Below are 24440 nucleotides of genomic sequence, written 5' to 3'. Positions count from 1 at the left end.
GTTATTTTAATTCAACTAATTGCTTTAGGGCAGATAGATTAATCGTAACATTGAATCTAAAGTGAAAAGACAAAAAATTACTTCGATTAACGTAACAGTTCGAAATTATTGTTCTATTTACAGAATGTTACATTTTATTAAAAAAGTAATCAAGCAATGCACGATTTATAAGACAAAATCAATATTAAAACTATTGATTATGAATAAAAGAAAACACTTTAATATTATACAGTTATACAATTATTGAGGATAATACATAACAATCAAGTGGGGGTCATTTTTACTGTACTCCCGTAGTGTGTGTACCAGGTTAGAGTTAGGCCATGGTTTTATTCAGATTTTCCTTATTTTAGTTCTATTACAAGTTCCTGTGTTAACCAAGTGGATATACCCCCTGTCCATGGGTTACAGTCCCTTCACACAACTTGATGTAAAGTGGGCGAACAAAATTAGTTACCGCCATATTGGTCCACACACTTCTGGAGCGTCCATTTTTTATAATAATAGCAGAATATTTCGACAAATATTTTAGGATTATAATTTAGTTATGGAAAAATGAATAGGGGCTATTCAAGATGCCAATAAAAGAGGTGGTTAAACCCACTCTTCGTTTTCTCATAATATCTAAAATTGATTTTTAGGCAGCATAACCATATTTATATCAAATTTGACAAAAACTAATGTAGCACATGAAAGTTGTCCTTAATGATACACAAAGTATAATAGTATATATCAACTTGTCACCAGAAAAAAATAATAAAAATAATCACAAAAAACACAAGAATATTATGATCATCTATAATGGGTGACTGCAAATTATAAAATAAATCTATGTGATAATATTATAGTCATGAAATCTCTACAATACACTAATCATGCAAAAATAACACAACTTACAGAAAACATGAGAAAATATTGTTTTTGTTTGTCAAAGTTGAACCTGAGATAGGATGGGATATGGGAGCAATCTATAGGATGGAAATTATCTTTTTTTCTCCGCACTTCTTAACGCATTTAACAACAATGGTTAAATATTATTCAAGAAATATATTTTCTGATTATGGTGCGAAAGACACAAATATTACCAGCAGTCCATTTTTAATTGCAATTGAAGTGGACATTATTTTTGACATTTAGATTATGAATAATGGAATTAACTCTAGCATTGTTGAAATATTTTATCCTTGAAAGAACTTATGAATATACTTTTCCCAATTTAACATAGGCGGTAAATATCACAATTAAAAAAATATGTTCTGCTTTGCTAGAATATTTATCAATTTAAATGACAATGAATATCAATTTTGACTTATCAATGCGTCTAACTGGTACATTCAGATCAAGCCCACCATATACCTAAAAAAACATTTTTTCACTTATCATTGAAACTAAAGATATAAAATGATTATAGCTCACTTTCTGATAGCAATAGGAATAAAGGAAATTAAAAAAGTGCGAAATTCATAAACATTAATATGTACATTTAGTACAATTGAAAAATGAAAATATCTTCGACAACAGGTTTTAACATAAAGATTGCGAGCATTGAATTGAATTTTTATTTGAATTTCTTTTATTTGAATTTTTTTATCTTTCTTAAATTTGAATAAAAGCAATAACTGACATGTTAGAAATCCATAAAGAGTGACCACAAAAACAGAACCTAGGTAATTTGGAACATAATTTAGCGAGAAAATATTTTTCATTTAAAGCTTCCTAGATTAATGAATCATACACAAACAGAAGTTCATGTGTTAAGTAATTTTCTTCTTTTTCGAGAGGTAATTTTTTGGGGGTCACCCAGTATATATCAAATCTTACAAGGGCCAAACCCAACGACAATACGTGGCTGTTGTTTTGTTATCTTGGAAACTTGGTAAATAAAACCATTAGTTGATCTTGTAAAATAAAAGTATATAGTTCAGAATAATATCAGAAGTATTATCTTGAACAATTGAATCTACCATAATTTACTTTTTGAGAATATTTTCTGTCTACATTATGTGACCATAAAAGACATCAGAAAAATTACACACATATTTATTACGAGTATGTATACAAATATAATATTTACCACTTTACATTGTAAGTGTGAGTCATGCCATATATACCTAAGACTCTTCCTAAATATTAAAAACTACCCGAAAATAAATAAACAATTATCAATATTTCATATAGTTGGCACAAGTTACGCACACAAAAAAATATATAGAATAATGTCTAAGTTTTGTGAAAAAAGAAATTTGTAAATAATGATAATATCTAAAATACATTGAATTACATATATTCAATATACTTATCCACATATCAAGTACCAATTTTTAGAAGCAAAGCACAAAAAATCAGATCTTCCTTGAAGTTGAAATGAATCCTATTTTCCTGAAAAGCCAGCACTACACTCAGTGGCAAACAACTCAACTTGGCCGTTTAATATCTCATATAAATAAACTTGTTATTTTAAAATTATAGCCAAATAATTGTGTAGTATGTGTAGCAGGACAAGGGTTTCAACAAAAGACTGTTGGGCTGTTGTGTTTAACATACCGTAACTTTGAGAGCTTGAATAGGAATAGTTATGGCAACATACAATCCAAAATAAATAACTGAGATTTATCAAATGGACGCCACCAGTTTTACTCACAACAAATACATAAATTTACAAAGCAAGTAAAAGGGTGTTGCCACATAGTATGTTCTCAACGTTAAACCCTATGTGTTATTATGTAAACTTTTGAATGTGGCGAAATATTCATTATACTATGTCAGATTAAAACTGATTAAATGATTGATTGATAAAATGGAGTCATTATGCCAGAAAAGCATAAGCAATAAATCTACATAAGTTATAGTAACTGAATTCACAATTTTTTTTCAAATTCCTAACATAGAACCTCTCTAACATAATTATTATCTTAACTACTTTTAACAGGCCATATTTGACCTGTATACCGAAGTGAATTGACTATTTTACATAACAGCCAATTAGCATATTTCTGACATTCCATACATTGCTATGCTGTGAGGATGACATGACAGAGTAAGCTATGGAAATGCACAAATCCACTACACAAATCAATACCTTATACTTAGTTTTCATAAAAACAATTTGAAATACTAAAATCAATTCAATATTCATTTTAGCCTGATGCAAACTTTTTCGAATCAAATATCTATATTTAAGAACTGTTCATAATATATAAAACCAATAAACCCAAATTACTGAAATTTCATATTTCAATGAATCGTTAAATTGTAATAGTAGAATTACAGATCAAGGGAACACATTTGGATTGCTTTAAGATTCATTAATGTGAAAGAAATAGACTTAATATAAGGAATTATTATTATTTGGAATTGCTAAACGAACTGCACGATCATAATCAGGACATTGTGAATTCGAAAAAAAATCTAGACCATGGGCTTGAAGAAAAGATTTTATCTCAATAATTTTACCATTTCATCGAGTAGAACACATAAAAAATCTACCATCTGGTAAAAATTTCTGAACAAATTAGTGGAAAACATTTCATTAATACCAGCTTAAAGTCAGTTCTCAATGAAATTACAATACACAATAAAATATTGGTACCTTTGACATAAAATAATCAAGTAGCTAAAACATATTTAATCAAGAGTATACTGTCACAATCATTTCGATTGTGAATTTTACACAAAAAAGTTTTTATTCAAATTAATAAAAATCTATTGCAATACCATCAAGTGACTTGATTGCTTTAAACCTCTTTCATGTAATTTGCTGGATAAAGTCCAACGTTACCATCAGCTGTCCTTCCTTTGCACCATCCTTGTTCATCTTCATCTTCTAACTTAAATAGTTGATCTCCAGCCTTGAAAGAAAGTTCATCTTCTTCTGCTCCTGCATAATCATACAATGCTACAACAGGAACACCGGCAGCATCGTTCATAGCATCATTATCGAAGGGATTACTTTGTTCATCGTCACTCCAGGATGCTGGTCGGTGATCGGATTCACCATTGTTGGCGGGATACGACGATGCGTATTCACTATTTTGTGTGAATTGTGCTGCACTAATGCCATCTACACCACCAGCCACATACTTGGACGCTTTGGTCGTTTGCTTTCGACTAACTCTCTGCATGTGTAGCCGCTCTGCATCATATTCTTCAAAAACAGGCCAATTCATTTGCATTCCAGGGCCATGGTTGGTCCGCCACCAATCTAAATCATTATCAACATTTGCCACGTTTATTGCTTGGCGAATGTTTCCATACATTTCGCTCAGATTTGGTGCAGTTGAAACATTGAGATGACTCTCTGCAGCCAATAATACATCTTTGAAATATGCCAGGCGCTCATGTTCAAAATCTTGACATTTAGTGAATACTTGCTCCATATCTTCCATGTACCGAGAGTTATTACTGTCAAGATCGCTCAAAGCACCTTCATATTTATCTTTGTGCTTCTGTCGTTCATTTCCCTTTTTCTCAACCATTTCTTGCAGTTTTTTCACTTTTTCAGGCGGGATAGAGCTGTCACTTTTTGCAGTGTTTTCTTGAGTTTGAGCGGACCTTTCCTCTTTACATGCAGTATAGTAATTCTTCTTGGTTTCCGCAACTTTTTTATAAAGTTTCGCCCATTGTTTTTGAGCTTTTGTAAACTCATCTGCACATATTTTGCTCTCTTTCAAGCCACCTAGTGTCAAGCTATGATAATGATTTTTCTTCCAGGTTTTGACTTTTTCTACATCATCTTGGACAATTTTTTCTCCCATTTCATGGTGTAAATCGGCAATTTTGTTAGATTCCTTAATTATACCTAACCACGCATGTTGCAACGTGTGATAGCAAGATCCTTTTTCAATTATTTTTGTATACTTTGCACCCCAACTTTTTATCATTTTACAATATTGCTCCTCGATGGCGGCACGATCTTTCAAAAATGACATAAGTTCGTCACATTGCTTGTGCCCATTATCGATTCTTGATACAGTTCGTTTGAACTGGCCTATTTCAAAAAAACTGTCAGCAGTTTGATCAAATCCATCTTCAGCATAGGTAGAAGTTGACATGGTTGACTTAATATTAATTAGCTACAATAGCTCATTAACAGTAGTTGACAATGACACAACTCGGAAGGCTGAAAATTCATAAAAACAACATTTAATCAAATTCATGGTTAGGCCCAAGCATGGATGTCTAAAATGGATTAATTACTTAATTTAAAAATATTTTAATCAATAATTTTAGAATAATTCAGAATAGTCTTATTTGTGAAATTGTCATTTTGAACATTTATATACACACAGTAGTAATGTTATCACAAATGCCTCCATTTTTAAAAAATGTAAATAATAGGGAACAAGTACAGAAGTAAGGTCAATATTAAAGCTTCTTCCTTGTATTACTAACTTCAGAACTTGAAACCTATTGAATACCAATACCGTACTACTGTACTATGCTGACTTCCCTAATTAAATTTGATGTTTGAAAAATATTGTTTCAGAAAAATATCATAATATCCAGCCAGGTATCATATGAGAGTTAAGATTGCTTGAAATTCTAAATTTTTCTAATCAAAGGTATGCCGCTGAATATACTGATATTGACTACAGCAGTAGTTCCCAATCTTTTTTTCAAGTGAGCCAAATTTTTTAAAAAAATAAATTTTGCAAAATCACAAAATTAAATTATTAATATTTTGAAATTAAATTAAAACAGTCATTTTCACATAGCATTCATTTCCATAAATTAAATCAAAGTCGCACTGGCTGACTGGTGAGAAAGGTGCACTTGTTTGCCGTTACCGAGTTTTTGAAATTGTGGTGGGGCGTGGAGTTTATTTAAACACAATAGATGCTGCCAAGATTTTACACCGTGATACTTCTCGCATACACGATTACTACCGACTGACTGAGCTACACTACAATACCAAATATAAAATAAATGATACAATTTCCTAAAAAATAAAACCAATACTTTTTACAGTTTTGAGCTTGTTTAAAAAACAAGTTAATTAGAAGAGTTAATTTTCTTTCTTGGAGAATATATTTTAGTACCATATTCAGGTTTTCCTAAATCCAGGCACTTTAAATTTTTTTTTTTCCGTAGTTCATTAGGGTTTCAGTTTTGTTAGACTTAAAATAAAGTTGTGCATTTTCATATCGCAGTAAAGCACCTTTTTCCCAATTTAATAAGGCATACCGTAAACGCAGGTAACTTCGGATGGTTTATAACTTCGGATGAAATTTTCAATCGTTTATATCTCGACTAAATTACGTCATATTCTGCTTCTGGCAGTTTCTATAGAGAGTCCTTATATATCTTAATCTCTTATCATATTCAGTCGCCTAATAGGATTTATTTTTTGACACAAAAAATCACCTTTTTGCCAAAAATTGACACCTCGCTTTTGAGCGGCTAAAATAGCGACTTCTATCGACGCTAACTTCACTAAAAGACCGTCAATCGCTAGAGGGCATACACAATGTACAAGGAAAATTACAGTGATCACGAGATGTCGTACGAGATTCAAGTTAAATATATTATTTTGATTTAAAAATTTCGTCAAAATATCGACGTTACGGTGCTTACGCTGAACGTGACGTCAACAACGTGATTCAATTTCGCTCCATTTAAGGCCGACGTCACATTGCGTAGCTCGTGCGTAACTCGCTGCGACATTTGAACGCCAGACTATGTGGCGCCACGTGTAGTTAAATATAAAGTGAAAACTCCTACCTGATCCTCGTCACCAAATCCTACAAAAACTTAATTATAGCCCCGGTCATATGCTGTTTATTTATTGTGAATCCGATTAATGCACATTAAATTTGTGTGTTAACATTTCGGCATTCTTCGACCGTATAGATGTTGTTGATACGTAAGGCTGATGAACAGCCAGATACGCGTATCTATACTATCACAATGACAAGGTTTTACGATCGGCGATGATAATATATTAAGAGTAGAATGTTGCACAGGTGAGCATGAAACTCTGCACAGGTGCACACAGCAGGAGGTTGGAGGTTTTTGGCGTTTTTATCCGTTTCATGTCTATCTGCCTGTGAATACATTATATCTGAATTATCAACACGGCCACAAGCTACACTGTTCCATATTGTTGTCCACTTCCATTTTTTTTACTTTTACTACCTACCGTAATTCATCATCCATTTTTCTTTTTTATTATTTTCATTCGTTTCATTTTTGTTTTGTATTAAAAATTGTTTTCCATTTTTACTTTTACGACTTATTTTATTCGTCCGTTTTTTATTTTCATTTGTCCCATGTTGTCTCATTTTTGTTTCGTATTGAAACGATCATAATAGCAAGATATAGCACTTTCATGAAATTAAGAATAGTCAAGAGATAAATGGTTTAGTTTTGCGAAACGTCAGGAATAGGGCTGGGCAAAATTATTACATGCGTTGTATTTTGAAGCATTTAGCGGTAATAATTATGGCGCGACACTGTCAAAATCGTCGAGTAAAGTGCTGAGTTCGCAAATTCCGCAGATAAAATTGTGAATTAGTCGGTAACGGTTTTAGCTATAATAACCGTTGGGGTATTGTTTTGTTCAAAAAAAAGTTAAAACTCGAGGGAAATAGTTACAATTAGTGTCCGACCCGCTATCAGGACCAAAAGCCTTATGACAAGTATAAATGCATAACGGCCGATTTATTCAATCATTATTATAAATAAAAATTCAGTATTCGCACAATCGCGGGTGCAAAGCATAACAACATCAATCATCGTCTTAATAAATATCTCCATCTCGGCGACGATAATAATATCACCGTTCGCTTTAAACTCGAACGATTAATAGTATACAAACGGTGATAAGTAAGATCAAAGCCAACACATAAGATTAAATCAGAACAAAATTAATTTGGGTTTTGAAATCAGTCCTTCTTGTCTTCAAGAGCTGTTGCCGATGTAAACACACGGGTACACCAGATATATAAAACTTTGATGTCCGCCGACCCGGAAGAATTAATAATCACAAAAACGGCCGGCATAGATGAACGTCAGTGTGCGACACGCAAAACGGATCACGGCGTCGTAAGTTCTACGCAGCGACGTTATCACGCGTCACTGATCACGCAGACATTTCTCTCTCACGACGAAGTGACGCAAAGCGAAAAGTGGCCATCCGAAGTTATAAACATTTGGAATACAGATCGGCAGGCAAATAAAGTCAATAATTTGAATGAAAAAAAGTATTGATTGATATGAAACCGAGTTTATCGCGAGGAGAAAGGCTTCAATGTATTATATTCCAAGTTTGGCTTCAATTGAACGATAAACGGCGGAGAAATTGTTCATAATATAGTGAAATCATCCGAAGTTACCTGCTTTTACGGTACGGTATGGTACGGTACGTACCGGTACTGGTATAATTAATTTTTCGATAGTAAAATATGGCAACACCAACGCCCAATACAAAATCAGGCACTTTTGAATTTTCACGCATTTTGTCAAAACTATATCCTAATGCAGTAATGCTTATAATTAGTTTGAAAGCAAAAAATAAAAAAAGCAGAAACAAAGATAAATAAATTTTTATGAAGTGCCTGAAATTTCATGATTTACCATTAAAAAATTAATTATACCGGTACCGGTACCTTATTAAATTGAGAAGTTTGATTTACAAACATATTATATTATGCTTCTATACTGTCCATGCGAGATAGGAATGTACAGCTTTATTCGAGATACTGAAACCCCAATAAACTACCGTACTAAAAATAATGTCAAAATGCCTGAAATGGTTTCTAAAAAAGTGCCTGGTTTTGGGGAGACCCCCATACCGGTACCGGTATGCGAGGAAGGCATTATACATCCTGACGTTAGCGACACATGCGAAGTTGGTCAAATCAGTACCGGTAGCCTACAGACCATAGATTTTACATAGCATTTATGCATTGTCTCTGTACAAACTTCAGAAGCCCTAAAAGCATGACAGTTTGGCCACCACACAAGCGATACGATACCGGTACAGATAGTAGAACCAAAGGCGGCAGAGCTTTGCCTATTACCGGTTCGCAGATGAGCGTCAATCACACACCCCGCTGGGCCCAAAGTGACTATAATAGTCACTTTGGCTGGGCCTAGATACCGCACCCTTGTGTGCAATGCATGGCTTCAACCTTCAATGCAATGGTTTCTAAATGGTTATAATTATAATACGATGCGTCCGTATCAATTACTCCTATTAGAACGATAAATTGGCAATGTTGCACCTTGGTCACATTGCAACATATTGTCGCATTGGCCAACATATTTTTTACAAAACTAATTGTATAGGCTAGTTACGGACTTTTCTGAGTGGGCCAGTTACAGATAACAGACTTGGTTACTGGGTCGGAGTCTCAAAATTTATTATAAATAAAAACAGTTCATTTACAAAAGCTAGGCTGCTAGGCTAATGTTTATATAATTATAATAAGCACAGTGTAACAATCGGGGTTATTATGCCGTTATTTTATCGTTATTTTCAACGAAAATATATGTCCGCGAAAACTATAGTCGTAATTGCAGCAGGCACGAGTGGGCCCGATGAAACACTTTGGTGGGCCGGATCCCGATCGCGGGCCGTAATTTGCCCACCCCTGCTCAAAGTCAAAAAAATCGGTACTACTCTCGCAAACAAAAATATCGTAGCCTATATGCCGGGATAAACATGTAAATCCTATCCTATATCGAAAAACCTGGAGTTCCCGAAATTATTGACAATTCATCAAAGAAATACCAGCAACCTTCCCACTTTGTAATTGGCGACAAAAAGTTAGTGATGGTAATGCTATTTTTGGTGCCTCGAACCAACAGTCAGAACTTGCCAGAAAAATAAATTCTTCAATACAGATGATTTGCAGCTCTCGGACCAAGTACCAAAGATTATTTCTTTTTCGTGATATTCAAACACGATTAAAAATAATTGCAGGCTCATCTTCTTGCTGTCTTAAATTGTCAAGGTATAAGAGGATTTTAAATAATCGACACAAATACATTCTCAATACTACGGGAGCTTTGAATCCTTCTCATTTTGAATTCCGAAGCAGTGGATGTTTCGCCGAGCATCGACTTTGTCGGTTAATTTTTAGTTTTGGCTAATCACTAAGATGTCAACGGTGACATGACAAATGATCCCTACGGACACTTTTTCACTCAGACAGATTTGTTGTAATCATTAGCTTGTTCTCGTGTTTTTTTCAAGCAGTTGGCTGTTGGGCAATGGAGATTTTATTGGCGTTAAATTATCTCGCCTAAAACGGGAAGCTAACGCCCACGAGGACACTGAACGAGAATTAAAGTCAAGTGATACACAAAATCCGTGGACGAGCACTGGTCTGAATGACAAGCCGAATTTTCGGGGAAGATGCATTGCAATGCTTACAAGAAGTGCAAGAAATATTTAATGTTTCAAATTCAATTTCCGGAACGTGCATTTTGTTCCAGTCATTATATAATTATAAACAGGCAAACTCAAGAAACTTTTTTTTTCAATTCTTCCATCAGCTACGGGTTTAATTATATATAAATTTAAAAACTTCAGCTAGCTTGTTTTTGCATTGATTTAGATAGCAACGTCGGAAATGATTCAATGATTTGGGTTATAAATATGATACTCGGTGTATGGATGGAACAACTCCACTTTTAGTAGTTATTCGATATTTTCATTTTAAATATACGGGGTAAAATTGGTCAACGTTGATGAGTACTACTACTACCGGTATCCTCGAGTATCTGTCCTGAAATCAGCAAACAGTAGGCATTGGTTTAATTTCTAGTGAATGACTCTGTCTAATATGCAGTACAAGCGCTGATAAAAATATAGAGGAAATTGGGTTCAAGTAGGGCCCTGAAATACTTTCTTAGTTGATTATATTCGAGGCTGACGGACAAATCTGCGGAAAGATTGAATATATCACTATGCAATAAAAACCGTATGTGTTTACTACCGACACTCCGTTGTCAAGGGCGATTTCAAAAATGTCGATAAAATCTCTAATGCCGTTTTGATTTTTCAAATGTTTCGCATAGTAATAAACTAGTTTTCAAGATTCAGCTTTGTTCTGTCTTGGTTTACCGGGATGTGACCAGTCAACCAAAGGGCCGCATGCTGCCCGCGGACGAATCATGCGGTAATCAAGTATTGACGCTGATCTTCAACCAGCTGTTTACGATTAGTATTTTCCAGGGTAAACCTGAAATAAAAAATAACCTTCCTTTGTATTCTACCATTGAGACGCTACGCTATCACACGAAAGTAACACGTCCGGAGTAGGCTACATCGTAAGCTGGGGGCCACAGGAACGAGGGTATTGATGTCTATTGAGGCCTATGTCGGAACTAGGGATGGATTACCCGAGAGGTATTATACTATCTAATATCCAGATATTATTGTGACGGTTAACCGGATGAAAATGTAGCATAAATAATGCATATGCTCATTTGTGATTTTGATATTTTTAGTTAAGTGGCGGCTGACATCCCCCAGAGCATAGAATAACAACTTTTATTCACACTTCTTTACCTATATTTTAGTCATCCGCAAAATGCTGGAATAAACTTCACTATCACATGCTACGCAAAACGTGATTATTGTGATTGTGACGCTTTATAAAGTTAGGTTGGAACAATGGGGCTATCATCATTCGTTGGAAATATGAGCAATGCTGTAGTCGTAGTGTAAAGTGTAAACGATTTCAGTTGAAGAGCTTTGAGAGGGTGGCGTGATGATGAAGATTTTGGTGATGACCTTTTTTTTTGCTGTAACTGGTTTTGCCATTAGGATTCGGGTATATTGTCGGGAAAATGAGGCACAAGGCAAGCGTGTTTTGGTTCAGGACTGGAGACAATGCCAATACGGCGCATGCAGAGCGTCTGGGCTGCTCGTCGCAAAACTTCGGGCTCGTTTATACGACTGCACTATTGATGCGTTGTATTTTATACGAAATGCATTGCAGAAACAGTAATAAATCCCGCTCTACTGATACCCGATAGTTAAAATACGAAATATACAGATATATTCGTTATTCGGACGGTCAAAATTATAGATATCCGAACTTACCCTAGTCTGAACGACAGCGAAAGACGGAAATCAGCTGTTACAAAAAAGTCTTATAATTATGTTGATAATACATTTCGAGCTCAAGCACAATAAAATTACGGCGCCCGTTCGACACGCCCAGTTACGTGACACAGTGTCAAAGATTCCAGTCGATATTAAAGAGTGTGGAAATTACATTCAAAAATCAGGTTCGAACTAGCGTTAGGAATAAACTTCTATGCTGTCTATATCTTATTTTTTTTCCTATTCGTCGTATTTCATAAAAATTAAAACTGTAATTTAGGGTTTATGTCAGGGGTCGGCAACCTTTTGTTGCTCGCGGGCCAAATTGAAGGTTGCAAGTCTTGGCGGGCACACATATTTTTTAAAAGTTAAAAACGGAACAGCGCGCGAAGACTGCGACAACTCGTGAACTCATCTCAGTCGTTTTATTGAATTAAAAGAATTACAAATGACATTTAATGTGACACGGTCTTGTTGCTGCATCACGCTTGATAGCTTTTCGACGGCACACTGAATGAAGCCAAAATTAGAACATTTTTTAAATGGGCATCATTTATCCTAGTTCTCTGTTTCTTCATTATAATGTTCATTTTCGAAAACAATTGTACTTTCAAACATTGAAGTGAAACTTTATGCATGGTTTGTCAAATTTTGATAAAGATTTTTTTTAAGAAGATACATATTTATAAAAATTAAGCAATGATGCATCTCTCGAATAGAATATGAATTTTATTTCCTTATTGCATTACATCTCAAATAGCTCCATTTGAATATTTTCTGCGCTTTTGAAGCCCTGCACTCACAATCATCTTTTCTGCGTGTTGTCATTTGCCTATTTACAATAACATTGTAGGATCGTTAAACGAGTAGCTGTTCACTAAATTGTTAGGTTATAATATAGTTTAGTCTAAACGTGTCTCACGATAAATTCTGTTACGTAAAAATATAATCTACTCCTCGAGCGTAGATTATAACCGTCGAAACCGCCGTTTTGTCGCTAAATTCAGTGAAGCGTCGCGGGTCGGATTATTTTACTCCGCGGGCCGTAGGTTGCCGATCCCTGGTTTATGTAATACTATCTAATGTGGGTCCCGCGGCAAAAATTAGGTATAATTCGCGGCCCCAGAAGACATTTGTGTTGGACATGGCTGTTTTAGGGCATGTAGATTGGTTTAGGTAGAACGCCATCTACTTTTATGGTCGTTAAAAGAAGTCAGTTACAAATTTACACTTGGTGATTGGCTTGAGTCACAAAAAATTATGTTAGTTTTATGCCGCTTGTCTGAATCATCTTACTTTCAATGTGTATGCAATGTGAAACCATGCTTTGCGTATGAAGAATCAAAGAGAAACCTGAATAATCATAACCGGATCAAGGATGATTTTAAATCATTTAATATAAATCCGTTATATTAAGCCGTATTAGCATGCAGTTTGCTTTTAAATTTTATCGCATTTTTTCCGGACTCCCACAATTAAAATACTACCCATTCTGCAATCTTTGTTTATCTGTAGATGCCAATTCATCTCAATAAATTTATGTATATAGTATGGATGTTCGTATTCACAAAGCCATATACTGCACAATTAAGTCCATGTAGATTCCAATTTCTTCTAACGCAACGAATACAGTTGTGAGCGGCTGATTGCAAACATGGAATCGAGTTCAAATGCATTGTTGTATATCTAGGACGTTTTTGAGCCGATATGTATCAGTGTTTCCGTTCCTAATGCAAGAAACCAAAGATAATCGAGGACTTGGGAGTACAATCATTGCAACACGGAATGAAAAAGTATTCCTAACAATCTATTAATCAGTTTCACGCATCTTGAATTCTTATCGTTTGTCAACTACAGAAAGGGAAAAATCTCGTATTCGATTTTCCTCAGGATCAACCCAGACATAAGGCGCTTTTCAGGATAGAACGCCTCTTTTCGTTGCCAACCTAATATAATATGTATATATATCAGAGTTGGATCAATTGTAATTTGTAATTGATGTAATTAAATAACACGAAAAAGAACGAAATATTTTTCCATAGGGCGTTTCCCGAGAATCGCCTTCCTTTTTTATTAGGGTATCGGTAGCGTATCCATATATTTGAGCATTGCTCTGTTGTAATTTGATATATTTTGCACAGAGTAATTGTAATGTAATTGAAATATTTAAGGGGGTAATTGTAATTGAACTGAATTACTGTAATTGATCCAACTCTGATATATATATATATATATATATATAGGACAATAAAATTTAATGCACGATTATCTACTTATTTCGTCCTCAATGTGCACAATCTTTGAAGGGCCGGACGGATCGTGTCATTTGGGGGCTCTAAGCACTTAGGACTATGGTGCCCTATTTCAAAATATTGACAGCACTAATTTACACAAAATAGTATCCATCAAGACTAATAATAAGAACGAAAAGTGCTCAATAACAATGATTAAATTCCAGTGTTCATTACTAATTGAGGAGCAAGTTATGATTAATTTACATGTTTGTTTTTTGGAAATAGTACTCATACTTACAAGCATTTATAGAGAGTTTTAGAATGATAGCCTGCTTGAGAACAAAATAAGCAAAAGTTTATTTCAACCAAACAATATTTGGATTTGAGTCGACAGATCAACTCAAATTTTTCACTCATGCATGGCATATAGACCACTGAAAAAGATTTTGTTTTATTCAATTTCGGTATATTAAATAATATTTTCTTGTCTAATAGCAATCTCAAGTAGTATTGCTCTTCGTCGTGAATGTACCAGGAAAGTCCGTCCATGGCTGCAATCGTTTATTATCAAAAGACATTACTATGGAAAAAAAATTGTTATGTTGGAATTAATTTCTATCATATCCGGATAGAAACATTTCCGGTTATTTGTCGGAGTCATTATTCGCATATTTTCACTATCAAATTACTACTAAAATTTTAAAATTATTTTTACACGTTTACACGCGTCAAAACTATTCGCCTACTCGTGGCAACTTTGAGTCAATGACGGAAGTGAGCGTTGGTTTTAGTGTTGTATTTGAATATAGAAAGAGATCTAGAAACTTGAGTAATAAATATAATACTAATAATGATCATATATTTTAACGACTTTCTTCAATTTGGAAGAATGAACGAGCATCTATAAAAAGGGATTTATCAAATTGACGAGGTTGTCAAATTTTAACCTCAATTAAAATCCCAGAGTCGGATCTTTCCGTACGTACTGATATGACATGTCGCATACTTTAATGTTTAATTGAAGCCGGAAAAGATCAAATGTACCTACCTGTTTCACGATAACTTTATACTTCTATAAATTTTGCCCAACAACTTCTTTTCTTGACCCAATAGCCAACAATATGTACATTTTAGCCCATAGGAATCGCATTCTACATTTATTGAAACGAGTTTTTAATGATACCGTTCATCGGTACAGTATATAGCACCAAAGTACGCAAATGCGTCATCAAAGGCTATTGAAGTACGCATATACGTTTATTACGAAGAGGAAATAGTGGCGTGAACTCTGTACTGGTGTAACGCGTTTTTAGCGAGCTTATATTTTTTGAACATCGGACGATGCTTAGTATGTGAGATTAAAAGGCGAGACAAACAACCTGCGGGCTGTTGATCGACGCGAGTGCCCTGAATTACCGACGACAGAACCATTTGCATTTAATATATAATTCAAGTTACTGCAAGTGGATCAAGGTAGAATGAGCAGGCAGTTACAGTATTTGAATCTTTTGTACAAAGTCCCCACCAGAAAACACACCCGTTACGTGAATTTAGTACTGTAATTATCCAGTTAGGGTTAGGAATGCAGATTGCGCTGGAAAATCAAATTTTCAAATCATTCCAAACGCCAACTGAATAACTACTAATTTTTATTTAAAACGTGGTGGGGTTATTTTTCTCAAATTTCCCATTTTGGCATTAGTGGCGAACCCTTTGTACAAACGATCTGACTATTGTTGTTCTAGTCAAGGTACGCCCGATTTCACTCATACCTGTGTAGTGGGCGTGACGTACCATTGCTGTTTTTGATGGTTATATATGGAATCCATTATTATCCCTCTCTCATTTTTTTCCCTATTTTATTGCTGTGAATGACAAAGTATAATTGTAATAGCCCTAAAAATCCAACCTGATGTATATATTGCAGCCCAAGAGCACGGATGAATCCATTCAAATGTCGATCGCGACCATATACCCTCTTTGCTCATAAGTCAAAAGATTCATTCAGTCTCCTCTATATATATTCGCTCAGGTGCTAGAAAGACTTCGGTACAGTCCGTGCCTAACGGTTTAAAATTATTAAACAAATTGAGCCAAATGTAAAATTCTAGCAATTTGGCTCAAATTAAAATTCATAGTCTCATAAGCTATGTTTCAAGCATGTTTTGCCTGTATACATGACTGGACAAAATGTGTAAAATATCAATCAATACCACAGAACTGTTCAAATATTTATATTTTTGATTGCTTGTGGTTAGGGAGATTGTACCTGAAAGGTCGAACAATCTCGGTTTCAGATTCCACGACCACTAAAAGTGTATCAAAATGATTAAGATACGCCCACTGCCAATATATTATATTTCACCTACGAACAAGATGTTCTAAAAAATTTGAAATAATGAAATTTAAAAATGTACCTCCTCTATTATAATTCGCAGGACAAGATAGGCTATATATACATCATGACTTGCTAACATATGGTAGTAACAAATGGTAAATATTGTAAATGTTATATTAATTATAGGTTTTTGTCAAAATGATGTACGTATTTATACTTCATATATAAACGCTATCGCCCACCACGGTTTACAGGTCGCACACCGAGGCCTAAGATGGCCAGATCCATTTCCGTTGTGGCTACCTAGCTTGATAGTGTATTCAAATTACCGCATAATTAATAGCATGCGTTAGTCACCGATCTACGTTAATACGGATATAATAACAGTTATATATGAATGATACAAAGATGAGTTGCACGTTTGCGTCACATTTTATCGCCGTTCATTACTTGGCAGAGAAAGGAAAAATACTGTATTTTCTTTTGAATTGAGGATATGATATGAGTGATTCACGTTGAATTGATTAGAGGCGTACTGTAGTTTAAAACAACTAATAGGAGATTTATTATTTTCTTAACCCATCAGTTAATAAACCTTGTATATTTTGGAAATATGGGACAGAAAACATCAAAACAAGATGACCTCGTACATGCCTTTAAGCAAGCGAAAGCAAATATTGTCATTATAGGAGTAAAGAAATCGGGTGAGCTCATCACTTTTATGTCATACTACGCACAAGCTGAAGTCTATGCAATAGCGTACTCCAGACATACCCCCCCTAAAAAAAATAAAAGAGTTCCAAATGGACTGGGTTTTGTTTTATATATATATATATTTCCACAATGAAGTTCGTCATATTATATAATGAGTGTGTTTAGTAATATGGGAGACAAATAGGAAGACAAATCATTTTGTTGTGAAAGCGCTCCCACCTAATCTAATTTTGAAGCGGCCAAAGTTTCGGTGAAAGTGTATCGTCATGGTTTTAATAAATTTCTAAAATATCCTGATTATCTTTCGTATTTTTAAAATATTACTTAGCATTTCATCAAATATACTGGTTCGATAATTTTCTTGTTGGGGCAATGACATCAGTTGTCATGTGATAAATTACAAAAATATATTATATTGTTTAACCTACAATACTGCCTCTTTGAAACCATTCAAATTTTATTTTCCGGTATGCCTATTTATTGAATAGAAAGTAACAAACAAAATTAGATGTATGAAGAAGCTATAATATATATTTTAAACCCAGGAATGACATCAATATTGCAAAAGCTGATTCCAAACAACCCTAATTTTGGTGGATCGATGATGGGCAATGCTGCTACGACGATGACACCTTATAAAGGTGTTAATTTAACCATGTGGGGAATTGGATTCGGTTTAAAACGACCTCCACTCTGGAATTATCATCTCAAGAAGGCAGAAGGTACGATAGCTTTATATTACACACAAATGCAAATAATACCTATATATAACTATGAATACAAACCATAGTTAAATAATAGTATATCAACTTCTTGACATAGTCTATTGCAAGAAATCTCTCCCACACGTTTTAAATGATTAGTAATTAGTTTAGCATTTATTATTAAAACGTGTTATTTATATGAGATTTCATATTTTGTATATTTGAAAATTTTGTAATTCTCTACTTTGTTATTTTGTTTTTGATAAATGAAAATAAAAGACATTTCCCCAACCTATGCCCTAATGTTAATTTTCGAAAGAAAATGAAAATAAGACCCTGTCTTATTTTCGGGTAAACGCGGTATCTATATGTCCAAACTCTGATCACACTCCAAGTACATAAGTCATAACAGTTTCCCGTTACATTGCAGAATTACTTCTAATTGTGGACAGTGGCAACCGACGTACTCTCGTCGCAATGAAAGAAGAACTAGACGAGATATTCGAGTCGAATTTAATACATTCAAAAATACCGGTAGTTGTGTTCGCTAATAAAAGTGACCTTGAATGCGCCAAATCATCAGAAGAAATTGCAGAAACTATGACACTAAAAGATTTCCCAGTAAGGTGGCATGTACAGTGCTGCAGTGCTTTAACGGGTGAAGGACTTTTAGAAGGAGCCCTAAAACTATCTGAACTGATTAGTGAAAAGAAGTTGATAAGTCCTGCATCAAAAAATATTGAAAAAGATACAAATGGTTGAAGATAAAATTTCACTATTTTAAAAAAGAACAATCATGAAATGGCGTCTATATGGTTGCTAAGCGCGTAAGTATAGGCGGGAAAGGCCAGGCATGAAGCGCAAATCTATAAATACTGTGGAAAAAAACTAAAGCAAAGATCTTATTGACTAAGAACTCGTTGTATCATGTACTATAATATTATAAAATTAAATATACTCACATCACCCTATTCAAAAACGGCAATCAAAACCGATTGGTAAATTTAATAGTCTATATACAGTGCGTGGGTGTGACTATTTGAGATTTTGCTCATGAAAATTGAAGACTCTGACAAAGGATGGTATTATAAAGGCCCTCCAAAGTATATATATATATATATATATACAGAAAATTTGAGCAATGCAAATAAAATATATTTCATTCAAACTAGTTCATTCAAATGTTACTGAATCAGAATATTTTATGTGTAACTGCCACAGATTTGTATCGTCACAACATGAATTGATTTTTTGCGTGTATCCTGTGCGTCCTCTGACTCAGAGAATCTTCACCCTAATTATAAACAGTTCATTTTGACGTAAAGTAAACATAGAAGGATAGAACAAAACAATGAGTAAGATTCTACTCAAGAACTATGAAATGAAAAAGAGCCTTGGGAGGCATAAAAGCAGCACAATAGAATATAGACTATAGCAGCATTCACATTGCAGCTATGTGAACAACAGTTCATTCTATTTTTGGTTGTTTCATTGAAATAAACTTCTAATTTTTGATAATATAGTTGAGATGTTTTGAATAAGGCGTTTTAAAGAATCTTTGTTTGATACATATAATACAGATGAACTTTTATACAAAGCAAACCCATATACGAACAACACGTTTTCCTATTTGTTACAGGTAAATTAGAAAAATCACGAAGCGTAATAATGAGCATGATTTCAATTGTTGAATTACTCTTACTATTGTCATCAATTGCACTGATAACAAATGCAAGTCAGTTACAGAAAAGCTGTATTTCAGAGGGCATGGAAATCGATGCTGGAAAGGTACGGTGGAGATGAAGATAACAACTCAAATTGAGACTAAATTATAGAAGTGTGTTGAACCCACTTGTTTTTGCTGATTTTAATGAAAAACATGACTCTTTAAGTTAATATTAAAGTAATTACTTCCAATCCGTTATTAGTCAAAACCATTTTTGTGTAACTAGTATTGAATTCTAATCAACCAATGCTAACATACACCGTGTTTCCCAAATATAAGACAGGGTCTTATTTTAATTTTCTTTCGAAAAATAACACTAGGGCTTATATGGGAGGATGCCATTTATCAAAAACAAAATTACAAAGTAGAAAATTACGAGATTTTCAAATATACAAAATATGAAACCCGATATCCATTTACTTAAAAATAACACGTTTTTATTAAACAAAAAACTGCCATTATTCAAAATTGACCATATCATCATCCTCTGGAATGTCATGCCAGTCACTAGATTCATAAATTCCAATGATGATTTTACTCATTGAACCTTTTCCTTTCTCATGCGTTTTAGTTTAACCATTTGGAACGTGCAAGAGAGATTTCTTGCCTTCGATTAGGTCAAAACAAATTTCACGCTATCGGCTAGATCTTATTTTAAGGGTAGGGCTTGGATTCAAATCATTTTTAAATTTGGGCTAGGTCCTATTTCTAGGCTATAGGACTTATTTTCGGGGAAACACCGTAATTTAGGTTTTTCCCATTTTGTAGTTATCAAAAACTACGTGGTATTCTGGACTGATGAAACAACGTCTAAGGTCTCTTGTGCCTGATTCACTAATATCACGTCTACAGAAACTGGATTCCAAGCTGTTTCAAAGGAAAATGGGTCCAGGTAAATATATGAAAACAAAAAGCAAAATCTACAGAGTATAAATGTGTTACAATAAGTAAAATATTGTTGAAAATAGCTAAAATTAAAAATAAATTATTTACCTATAGGTATTCTTCTACATTTTCATATGTTGTTTAAATTACCAAATCTACCTGAGAACTCGTCCAAGAGTTACGAGTCTATTTCCTCGGATCTGATAGCATACTAATTAATAATGCTTTCCAATAAATTCTCGAAAACACAATTATAAAATTAGATAACAGGTTGCATAGAAGGACAATTTTTTTAACACCGTTTTATTTGCCAGATATGTTGAATTTGAATTTCATGTTGACTATGAAGGAGATGGAACTTATCATATTAGGAAATCAGACGATGGTATGTTGTGTACACAAAATGTATCCCAATTGAATGCTTTCAAAACGTCGTGGAAAGTTATTGATTAGCATAACAATGCAAAGTACTAGTAAACTCTTTTATTATTTTCCTTCTAATTTAAGACATTTGTTAATTTTTTGACACAAATTGAACGTTTGCAGAATTTATTCACCTCGAGCAGGGAGAGGAAATGAACGGACTTGCGAATGAAGCGGTGTCAAATATGGGTAAAATTACTAATACATGTACATATATAATATAATATTCGATATATAGATAAATTATTATTCTTTTGTTGGTCTGCAGTTAAACTCATTTAATTCTATTTGTTTTAATCAGACAACCTTTTAGACAATGCAGCTATAGTTTTTCTTTCTGACTATGAAAATTATTTTGCGGCTTTGTTATGTCCACTCGACAAATGTATGAAAACTTATATCAAACTTTTTAAGTACTGGAAGATATTGTAAATTAAATTACCAAGTCGAAGTATTTGTTGTTGCATCATGAACTAGTACAAATACCGGAATATAAATACTCCTTCCATTGAGTTCAAACGTTTGTTCTCAACCCATTGTGGACATGAACAGCAGTCTCGTTTTGCCTTAGCTATATATATATATGCAAGGTCTGGTGATATCAGAATCTTATCGAAAAAACTTGTGTGCTTTACTTTGTTCAGATCATCAGGTGATTCGTGGATTTTTTCCAAGTCCAAATCCAACTTTGTGACAGGTTGCAGCCTTCATTAACGTCCTGCATGATGTCGCAATATCTGCAAAATTTCCTCCTTCAACATGTCCAGAAACTGACTGAAGTCATTATTTGAGCTAACCAACTATTATTTATCAATGTTAGTTACATATCTATATATATATATATATACTAATTTCATCAACAGTCCTCGATGTTTGCTATTATTCAGAATATTGTATGTTAAAATGTTATTGATTACGTTTACGTTGTTACGTTTATCACACCAGTATATGAATGAAAATAATGACTAACTCGTAACCTGTAAGATAATATCACTATTTGACAATTTAGCCATTGATAAAAAAAAATGCTAAAAAATACGTTAAATATAATTACTATGACCAAATTTATTGTTAATTAGGTTTTGATTTGGGTATTTTGAGAATTTCGAAAAGTATTGATATTACGTAAAGCGAACTCGCCACGAATTAGCTTGGTTTGGGACAAGATTGTGTTGTCAGTTTAGTTCATGCGATGTGACTGCTATACGTTTCTTAATATAGACGCCGTCGGTAAAAAGTAATGGTCGGAAGGATTGGCAAGATTTACACACAAGCCATTCACAGATTCTCACTTTTCTTTTTATTCACGTTTCTATTGCAAAATATACTAATAATTTTAAATATTCGAAATCTTCTTTACGGTCGATAGAGTATAGTCAATGATTCGAGAAAATTCATTCCAGTATATATACATGCTCTTATCCTCTACGTTCATAATTGTCTCCAGGCAGCTTATGCATATACCTACGGTTTCACAAAACATTTTCATGCTTCCGAGTCTTATTCCTCTGTCTTAAATCATTCCTATTTTTACATGTCAATTTATCGTACTATTTTCAACTTGACAAGCTGGATATTCATCAAGTACATCCGCTTGCTGTTGCCAATCTCCGTTTTTTTTTTTCAGAGCTCCAGAAGTATATGCACCAAGATAGCGCACATCCTGAACATAGTATTTGTACCAGGTTATGGTTCAGGTTGTGCGCCATCTTGGTGCACATACTTCGGGAGCGGCGTTTTTTTGATCCTGCTTAAATATAATTTTATCAAAATATTAAACCACATTACAAAATATCATTTTGTTTTAAATTTTAGCATGAATATCAATCGAAAACAAATTTAGCACGTTGCCTTAGCCATGATCCATCACAAGTATATATACCAGCTTGTTAACAGGATTTCGCAAGTAAAACCAGAGCCAACCTATTTTTAGAATGAGAGCTAAAAACAGACAATTGTGCATTTCTTTATGTTTATATATTTATTGGTATTTGTTATTCACCATATACTTTCTTTTCATATAGTGGGTAAATCATTATTTACTGATAGCCTAATAAACAAATAGTGATATATAATTATCTATGATTTACCCTATGTGGGATACCTTGTGACATCAAGATGCCAAAGATCAGATGCCCAATCAACGAATGTGAATTTGAAACAGAGGATGAGGCCTCTATTGTTGCTGCATTGCTGAATTTACACGCTACCACACACAGCGCACAAAAAACTCAACAACCCACAACCCAAGTTGAGAAAGTAAAACGTCCAACCATCACATCTGCTAGCTCAACTGAAGAATGGACATATTTTGAATCAAGATGAACAGACTACAAAGCTGCCACAAAAATATTTTGCCAAGACATAATATTCCAACTATTGGAATGCTGTGACGATCCACTGCGCAAAGATCTAACTCGCACCTCACCTAATCTTACAGGGAAATCAGAACAAGACATACTGAACGCTATCAAAGGAAAATGCCATGATCGCCAGAGTCAAGCTCGCCAACATGAAACAAGACAGAGACGAACCTGTAAGAAACTTTGGCGCCCGCATTCGTGGCCAAGCGACAGTCTGTAATGCAGTCCCTCATGCAGTCAAGATGTGAATTATACAGAAGAAATTATGCGCGACATCCTCTCTAGAGGAATAGGTAACTCCGACTTTCAACTAGATCTTCTTGGGGACCCGAACCAAAACATGACCCTGGAAGAAGTCTTCAAATTCGTCAAAGCCAAAGAATCGGGCAACAGATCCGCCTTCAGACTGTTCGATTCCCAGTCCACAGACGCCATCAGCTCATATCGAAAGGGGCGCATTCAAGTCAAGCCCACGTCCGATAAGATGCAAGCCACATGTACTTACTGCGGAAAAACAGGACACGGCAAAAGTTCTCCACTGAGAATCAAATAACGTTTTTATGTGATAAGTTTCATATATTTTGTGCAAGAAAAATGCTAGTGTCGACAATAGTCTTAAAATCGATAACTAATTACATGTTTACCAAATGCTTGGGTCGCGAAAAGTTGAAAAATTTTTTGGTCGCGCTAAAATGTAGTTGCGGACCCTTGCTGTAGGGTACGATGACGATAATGTGTCATGCCCTAAGGATACCAAAACCAGCATAAAAGCGACCATTCGTTAGGAGAGAAAAAGGGGATAACGATAGTCTTCATAAGATCAGATCAGAGAGCAACAGAAATAGCCAGAAACAACCGCAAATACAAAAACAATAGCAAATACTGATTTGTTCCCTAAACACTCAACTAGGAGTAATCGAACCTGTCCCTATCGGTCACATGGTGCCACGAAATGGTTATATGCGCAAAGAAAAATGGTAATCCTCGAGGAACTG

The 24440-nt window shown here is 34.3% G+C and overlaps 3 protein-coding genes across 3 annotated transcripts; 2 read left to right on the top strand and 1 right to left on the bottom strand.

Annotated features, from left to right (window-relative positions):
• Positions 1-55: 55 nt before the first annotated feature.
• LOC120329573 (protein kinase C and casein kinase substrate in neurons protein 1-like) lies at positions 56-5142 on the bottom strand. Its single transcript, XM_039396227.2, has one exon. The coding sequence runs from the start codon at positions 5049-5051 to the stop codon at positions 3735-3737; it is 1317 nt and encodes a 438-aa protein (XP_039252161.1). The 5' UTR covers positions 5052-5142; the 3' UTR covers positions 56-3734.
• A 12064-nt stretch (positions 5143-17206) lies between these two features.
• LOC120330451 (ADP-ribosylation factor-like protein 3) lies at positions 17207-18853 on the top strand. The gene is made up of 3 exons (XM_078118698.1): positions 17207-17334; positions 17890-18066; positions 18479-18853. Exons 1-3 carry the CDS (start codon positions 17244-17246, stop codon positions 18808-18810), a joined length of 600 nt encoding a protein of 199 aa, XP_077974824.1. The 5' UTR covers positions 17207-17243; the 3' UTR covers positions 18811-18853.
• A 136-nt stretch (positions 18854-18989) lies between these two features.
• Positions 18990-21196, top strand: LOC144430675 (uncharacterized). The gene is made up of 3 exons (XM_078118699.1): positions 18990-19836; positions 20543-20666; positions 20974-21196. The coding sequence occupies exons 1-3, from the start codon at positions 19717-19719 to the stop codon at positions 21075-21077; spliced, it is 348 nt and encodes a 115-aa protein (XP_077974825.1). The 5' UTR covers positions 18990-19716; the 3' UTR covers positions 21078-21196.
• Positions 21197-24440: the final 3244 nt, after the last annotated feature.

This window comes from Styela clava, chromosome 12 (assembly GCF_964204865.1).
Source record: "Styela clava chromosome 12, kaStyClav1.hap1.2, whole genome shotgun sequence".
NCBI lineage: Eukaryota > Metazoa > Chordata > Ascidiacea > Stolidobranchia > Styelidae > Styela > Styela clava.
Note: the sequence above shows the minus strand (reverse complement) of the source record. Positions and strands in the feature narration are given on the sequence as shown.